Source organism: Rhizopus microsporus, assembly GCF_002708625.1.
Source record: "Rhizopus microsporus ATCC 52813 unplaced genomic scaffold scaffold_7, whole genome shotgun sequence".
NCBI lineage: Eukaryota > Fungi > Mucoromycota > Mucoromycetes > Mucorales > Rhizopodaceae > Rhizopus > Rhizopus microsporus.
Genome location: NW_019671922.1, coordinates 165,842 through 173,441, shown reverse-complemented (window position 1 = coordinate 173,441; position 7,600 = coordinate 165,842). Strand labels below are relative to the sequence as shown.

Genomic DNA, 7,600 nt, shown 5'->3' with positions numbered 1-7,600 from the left:
TTTTTTTTACACACCTGCCTTTTTTCTGCTTGTTTTAGCTTCTGACTATGTACAGAGAAAGAGATCAATGTCGCATTAACCCTGCAAGATACTTTATAATATAAGATTGCTAAAAAAACTAACCACAAAGTATGTTATTCACATGTAACGTGTCATGCTCAACTCTCATTGATTGTATTCTTATCTTGATATAAAAGTACACTGTCTGCACTAATGGACTCTCTTCCTCTTTCTCTTGTCTCCATAAAAAGATTATATAAAGACCTATTAAATGCTTTCTTGTAATTTTTCTTGTTCTCATCTTGAAAGAACTGTATCACATCTATACTCAGTGTATCTCGTCAAGAGGTTTTTCATTAGTATTATACGTGATTTGTAAGTGCCGAATTATCAAGCAAGTATCCAGAGGGTCATTTGACTCTTTCAATTCTGTAGAATCAAGGATGCCGGCAATGTAAATCAGAGGTTTTTTATAACCATCCGGTGCTATGGCCAGCTCTAGAACCTCTTTCCAAATCAATTGAAAGCACAAAGTTGATAGTTGGAAACACTCACTTGGAGGCAATTTCTGTCGTATTTCCACGTTTATATAAAAGAAGATTACACTCTTTGGCGTAATATAATCAATACATTTCGTACATAATCCAAAGTCATCTTTTCTATTCAATATTAACATATACCTCATGTTAAGCCTACAACACTGATTAATGGCATCTATAATCTACAGTAATTGACAAAAGTCATATAATATAATCAGTGGATGATGACAACATTTATTCTTCTATTTAAGACGAATTTCTTTTTTGCCATGAATTTCTTCCTTACTCTGTTAATAAAAGGATTACAAAGAGTCTCATGCCATCTACTTGTATTTTCTAATTTTCCGAGCTAAAACTACTTATTCTTCTATAATATCACAGCTTCTCAAGAATTGAAACTGATGAATAACGACAGTAGTCATTTCTTTAACGCAGATAGCGTTTTAATAAACAAGAATCACAACTTGGAGATAGCAATTCTCGAAACAACAGGCCCTTTCCAGAAGCATAACGCGTCAAATGAAATGCAAGGCTACATAAAATCCGGCTATGGTCTCGTAGCCAGGTGCTGTACAGTTACTAAATGTCCCTCTGAGTGTTCAAGGATTCACATATCAAAACTAGCCTATCCTCATGGTCCTTTATACTGAAGCGCGATTTCCTTTTTTGAGGTTTTAAAGCGTTCAAGTGCTTCCTCTTCGACGCCAGGGCCATCGACCTTGGTAGTCTCATTATAGAATTTTTTTTTTTTGTATAAATACCTTTGGCTTTCTTTTCTTTTTTCAACAAAGTACACATTACTTTAAATCAAAGCTCCCTTTTTACTTTTCCTTTTTTTATAAAACTTCCCTTGTTTTCTTTACCTTTCTTTTCGCGATCTAGCGTTTAGATCCGGCGATCACTAGCTCGAACCAAGCTTTAGCTTACCTTTAAATCTTTTTATATCTTAACTTCCTTTCAAGTCTTTTATGACTTACCTTTCACGAAATTCCTTTTATATCTTTACTAGTAAATACTCTTAAACCTAAAAGCATACAGATTACAATACATAAAGCTGCTAATATCTTCTCTTTAACTATCAAGCTGGTAATTTGACATATGCATATATTTTCAAAGAAAATGTACATTTTAGCATGTTAACATGACAAAGCAGGCCCAGTGTTTTGAAGAGAGCATTCGATGGTTAGTCAATCATTTCTGGCAGTTCAGAATAAGTTGCAATTGAACTGTATCTCAATATACTCTCATGTTTGACTTACTTGTCTCCTATTAGACCTTAGTTCTTGAGACACATCAAAGCATCGATAACTTGAGGTCCTCTGATGCTGAAAATATGAAAATTATCAAAACAAGACTTGGAAGGAAATAGTGAAATTACTGATCTACATAGCTTTTTCAAATTAAACGCCAAAGCAAAACTTCCTCAAGCCTATATCAGACGCTCAAGGCGCATTCAGATGAATAATTTGCCTTCTTGTGTTCTTACAGCGATTATTTATAGATCTTAATAAAGCCACTTTGTTACGTTTTACCAATATGTTAAAAGTATTTGTGTAACTATGACAAGAGATTAACATTGATGCACTCTATTTAGAAAATATCCTTGATACGATGGCAGATCCTAGAAAAGTAACTTCTGATAGTGAGCACATTACATTCACTCTTGGGCTGGTGTGGTATTGATATGCACCAGGTGCAACTTTACTTTGAGTATACACTTTGATTTCGGATGCTAAATTTCTTTGTAACTTAAAAAAGAAAATAAAAAAAGAAACAACCTGATTTTTGCTGCGCAACTTGATTTGATAAAACATGGCAAATTTAGTCCATGGACCTTCTTTGAAAAAAACGCCCTGTAACAATTGTCGTCAAAGGAAAAGAAGATGCTCTTATGGAAATCCATGTGAAAGGTATTTATAGTAAAAGAAAGGGGAAACATTAGAATATAAGTAGCTTATAATGTATAGATGCTCAAACCTTGGAGTAGAATGTGTATATACAATAATGCCTTCACCAAAAGACTTGGAATATATGCAAGAGTTGGAATATATAAAGCAAATTGAACTTCTTGAAAGTCAAATCAGCATAATGGAGAAAGAAATGACAACCTTAAAATTGGCTCAGGATAGCTCTATTTCACCATATAACAAGGAAACGGCAATAGAGACGGATTATCCTTCACCCATATCACTCAACACCTATGATTTTTCTATTAAAACATACAAATATTATACAGACAGGCATGATCAATTGGAACATGAACACACAAGACAGATCACTTCGCCCAAGTCTGATATTGATAATGACAATTCACCTACAGTCTACCATAAAAATAGAAAACAAAGTTTTATAATAGCAAAATGCAACCAACTAGAAGCAAGCGTTGCAAAAGGAGAAGATCAGACTAAACCATGGCAATTGACAGTAAAAAACGGACATTTGGTTATCGACACCTTCGTCAATTCATATTCTGATCTGATGCACAGTTTGAACAATATGCTTTTGATACAAAAGAATGCTGGTTGCCCAAATCCTGATCCTTATTTTTCTCCAACTACAAGCAATACTATAACTACTATTCTTTCGATATTTATGTGGAGAAAATATGGAAAGTCTCGCTTCAAATCTATTACAAAATATAAACCAATGTTCATACAACATGATGAAGGTAGACACATGGTGCCGTTTGTTTCTATCGATGGGCTTGTGAAGCTTGTGTTCCAGCTTATACACGTTTATGTCAACTGTAATCACATCATACACTTTGCTATTCATGTTCGTAGCTTTGTTCAACTATTCATGTCAGATCAACAACACATTCTAAGATCACCTGCAGTCATGGCTATTTGTTGCCTCATCTGTCAACAGCCATGCAAGCATACTGCACAACATATTCCTGTTAGTGCAACAGCTGACTATGCGTTGTATTTTTTCGAACAAGCTAGAGAATTGCTGTCAGATCGATTTGACGAAGCGAGCATAGAGATATTTACAACATACACCTTCATGGCTGTGTACAAACTAAAGGCAAAAAGCTACGAAGATGCATCGAAATACCTTTCTCTTGCAGAGCAAATGTATCATCTGCTACTACCACAATATGAAAGCACGATGAAGAAAAGGGACGCGCCACCTGAAGCAAAGCTATTTGCCAGATTGTATCGAAGTATCACACATACACGACACATGTTGGATCTGAATTTTGAGCCCAAACCAAATGCCTATCGAAAAGACCATCAGAAACTCATTATAACTCTCAATCGTTATGATCTTTTACACATTTATCCTACGAATAATGACTCGGAAAGAGAATTACGGTTTATCGACGTGAAAAATAGAATCATAAAGCTCCATAACAATGTTCAAGAAGCGGCTAAAAGCTCAGTTGGTCATGACCTTCCTTCCCTGGTTGGAAATTTTACACATCAGGTCGAAATGGCATCACGCCACTGGTACCAACATGAAATACCAAAAGAATATAGATTATCTTTGCCCTTGTTTGAAGATGTTAATGACCTTGATTTCTTCACAGCACTTGAACTCGAGTGCCCTGATCCCTCCCCTTATGCACTATTGACGACTGGTTCTGTGTACTACGAATACCTTATCGCTGCTAAAAGTTTTTTCCCCAAAGAACGTTCTACTGTTAACTTAAAGACAGAAGAGTTACTATTGCGTTTCAACATGATGGAGAAAGACCTACCCTGTGATCTATCCACCTATCGACTGGAAAGTGAGCTTTGGATGAAACTGTTGCTAAAAATAAAGCACATCAAGGAATACCATTTGAACGAATATATGCAAGGTTATGAAGGAAGCGAACAAGATTACTTTAGGGAACTCATCAGCGCACTAAATCCTTCCTCTATGCAATTCAATACTCCCTCTATCCGTGCTGCCATCATTTCTGCACTCAATCTTGTCCGTTTAGTTCAATTCGCTGCTACCCGTGATTACTCTTGTCTTTTGGATGTAAGATGGGTCATGAATGCATGGGAAATATTACTGCGCTCTTCCAGATTCGATCGTGAACTGTCCATGGATAAGACGATTACACCAGATAGAATTAAAGCCAACATGCTTTTGTGTATCGGCTACTTAAAGGGACTGACTGAATTTAATCAAAACACCTCAGCCCAAAGCATTATTGACATGATGGAAGAACAATTTCAAGCACTTTTTCAAGGCACAAACATTTATTAACTTTGTAAACTCTAACTGTAAAATAACCTCCTCAATCTCTTTCTCTCTCATTGTTTCTCTTTATTGTATATATACTTCTTATATTATTTTATTAAACAGGCTTTTTTTTTTTTATTTCATTCATGGCTTGAATTATTTAATTCCGCTCTGTGGCTATTTATATCCTTTTTCCCCTTTGATTATTTCCTTTTTTTTCTTTTTTTAACTGGTTGATATTTCGAAAAGATGAACAGTAATAATGACATTCCTCTAAGAGGTAAAGATCGAAATGAAGCTGAAGAACCTTTCTTGCCTCCACCTGTTCAGAGTAAACCAGTGGAAAGAGATCACCCAGTTACGCTCATTGCAAGTGTTGTTGCCTTTTATTTTGTCATTTCACTATCAGTGGTGTTCCTAAACAAGATCATCATGAGTGGTTCAGCAAAATTTCCCTATGCTCTCTTTGTAACCTGGTATCAACTTGTTGTTGCGCTCATTATCTTGGTTATTTGGGCTGAAATCGGTAAACGGTAAGAAAGAGAGGTTCATACAGAAAAAAAAAAGGGGGACCAATACTGATTGGGTTATATCGGAAAATAGCAATAAGCTGTTTAGTATTATTCCACCTTATGAATTTGATGGTACAATTGCAAAGAGAGTAGCACCTCTAACTGTTGTTTATGTTGGAATGTTGGTACTCAATAATTTATGCCTGAAGTACGTTGAGGTTACGTTTTATCAGGTATGTCAAAAAAGTTAGTGTCGCGTTGTTTTATTTACGATTAATTCCGTAGGTTGCCAGATCGTTATCGATCAACTTTACTATTCTTTTCACTTACCTCATCCTTGGTAAAAAGACCTCTGCACCTGCTTTACTCGCTTGTGCTATCGTTTTCCTCGGCTTTGCCATTGGTTCATATGGTGAAATCAATTTCTCTTGGGCTGGTGTGATCTATGGTGTAGGTTCCTCTGCTTTTGTAGCTCTTTATGGTATCTATGTTCAAAAGACTTTGGGAATTGTCGACAATAACCCTTGGTATGTTTATATTGTGGCTTTTATGTGGACCACAACTCATATAGCTGTCTTTGTAGGAAGTTACTTCATTATAATACCACGACAGCTGTCATCCTTCTCGGCATCTTTGTACTCATCTCTGGGGAGATTACGGAAATTATTGAAACATCCGAAGTTATTTATGATGTTGGTTTTTGGATACTGATGGTAAAGAAGGAACATACATATAAAAGAGATAAGAGTCTAACGATCAACACAATCTAGACCGTTACTGGTATCACAGGATTTGCCATCAATATTGCCATGTTCTTGCAGGTCAAGTACACGTCTGCTCTAACTAATACAATTAGTGGTACAGCCAAGGTAAACTAATCATCATTCTAATAAGCGCTAGCGCAATTAACGTTTTTATATTCCAATTTAGTCTTGTGTCCAGACCATTTTAGCTGCAATGATCTTCCAAAACGAAATTTCTGGACTGGTAATTAATTTTTTGATGTTGTAGATCGTTTTTTATTGAAGCTGACTTTATTATGATAGAACTGCTTGGGCATCATTTTAGCTCTCTTTGGATCTGGTTATTACAGTTGGGTTCGTTATAAGGAAAGATTAGCCAAGTAAACTATTTATTGTACACTTTTATCACCCCTTTCATCATTCAGTCTATACATCAAACAAAACTGTATTTCTCATGCATAAACTTTTTAGAGTAGTAATAAAGAAAGTAGCCCCTTTGAAGAAAAAGGCGCTTATGTTACTAGCTCTTGCTGTATCTATTTTTTTAGTATTCTTAAAGAGCTTTACTATGAAATCTATATTTCTTTAACAGTAAGCATAGGTTCCTTTCAAAAGTAGCTCATACGTAAATTGCTTTTCAATGGTACTCTAAAAACTTGTTTAGCTTTAAAACCTACATTCTCTTTGAGAGAAAAAGGAAAGGAAAAAACTTGAACGATGCTATTGACAGTATGATTAATTATTTTTTGATTTGTTTGTTCAGTTCAACTTTTGTAATTTGACAATTCAAAAAAGCATGAGCTGTTTTAAGAACTCATGTCATCACAAATCTTCAAATGTGGGTTGCGAAAATTGAAGGCAACAGGACTTGAACGACTTTTTTGGGAGGCTTTCTCTTACAAAGACTCTATTGGATTATTACAGTTATTGCTCAAGAGAAGCTTTCAGGAAGAAGAAAGGCAAAATAACAGTAAAGGGGAAGAGAGACAGCCATTATCACGTGAAACATTGGACCCTATTTAGTTCTTTTTGGGACTCGAAAACATCCCAAAAACATTTGTAATTGGGACTGTAATTGGGATGTAATTGGGAGTAATGTATACCAAAAACACGGACCTATACGCGTTCTTACTGGCTCCTTAACGTGTGATTCATTCTGTTAACCATTGCTTATTAGCCTCTTTCCTTAGATGATGAGCTTACTATTGGCGCTTTTTTTTAGATGAAGCTTTATTATTGGCACTATACTTCTTTAGATCTTTTATAACTGACTTATTAGAACACTTCTTTACCAGTTATTATTGGTAGAAAAAGAATGGTATTTGTTTTATAAAATACGGTTTTTATTATATTACAGTAAGAAATAAGGGTAACAAATGTAAACAGCAAAGGAGAGACTTTAAAGACCTCATTTGATAGGGATATACATGATAGTACTTACCACAGCAGCCTTACTAAACGATATAATCTTTCTTTATAGACCGTGTAGCAGCTATTATTCATCAGCAAGTGTTTTACACTATAAATTAATAAAAAAAAGATTGGTTAGTCAAGATGATCCTTTTAGAATAAAGAATATCTTTTACCTTTTCTTTGAATAGTACGATAGCATCTTAGAAAAATAAAA

At 35.1% G+C, this 7,600-nt stretch overlaps 2 protein-coding genes across 2 annotated transcripts; both read left to right on the top strand.

Annotated features, from left to right (window-relative positions):
* Positions 1–2,220: 2,220 nt before the first annotated feature.
* Positions 2,221–4,843, top strand: RHIMIDRAFT_126069 (uncharacterized protein). The gene is made up of 2 exons (XM_023605470.1): positions 2,221–2,449; positions 2,507–4,843. The coding sequence occupies exons 1-2, from the start codon at positions 2,352–2,354 to the stop codon at positions 4,740–4,742; spliced, it is 2,334 nt and encodes a 777-aa protein (XP_023466600.1). The 5' UTR covers positions 2,221–2,351; the 3' UTR covers positions 4,743–4,843.
* A 1-nt stretch (position 4,844) lies between these two features.
* On the top strand, positions 4,845–6,579 carry RHIMIDRAFT_126051 (uncharacterized protein). Its single transcript, XM_023605468.1, has 7 exons — positions 4,845–5,251; positions 5,322–5,463; positions 5,516–5,757; positions 5,814–5,943; positions 6,001–6,099; positions 6,161–6,217; positions 6,277–6,579. Exons 1-7 carry the CDS (start codon positions 4,968–4,970, stop codon positions 6,355–6,357), a joined length of 1,035 nt encoding a protein of 344 aa, XP_023466599.1. The 5' UTR covers positions 4,845–4,967; the 3' UTR covers positions 6,358–6,579.
* Positions 6,580–7,600: the final 1,021 nt, after the last annotated feature.

Coding starts and splice junctions, on each gene's coding strand:
- RHIMIDRAFT_126069 (XM_023605470.1), top strand. CDS start 2,352: ATGGCAAATTTAGTCCATGGACCTTCTTTGAAAAAAACGCCCTGTAAC. Junction 2,450..2,506: donor TATGGAAATCCATGTGAAAG/GTATTTATAGTA, acceptor TATAATGTATAG/ATGCTCAAACCTTGGAGTAG.
- RHIMIDRAFT_126051 (XM_023605468.1), top strand. CDS start 4,968: ATGAACAGTAATAATGACATTCCTCTAAGAGGTAAAGATCGAAATGAA. Junction 5,944..6,000: donor TTGGTTTTTGGATACTGATG/GTAAAGAAGGAA, acceptor AACACAATCTAG/ACCGTTACTGGTATCACAGG. Junction 6,218..6,276: donor AAAACGAAATTTCTGGACTG/GTAATTAATTTT, acceptor TTATTATGATAG/AACTGCTTGGGCATCATTTT.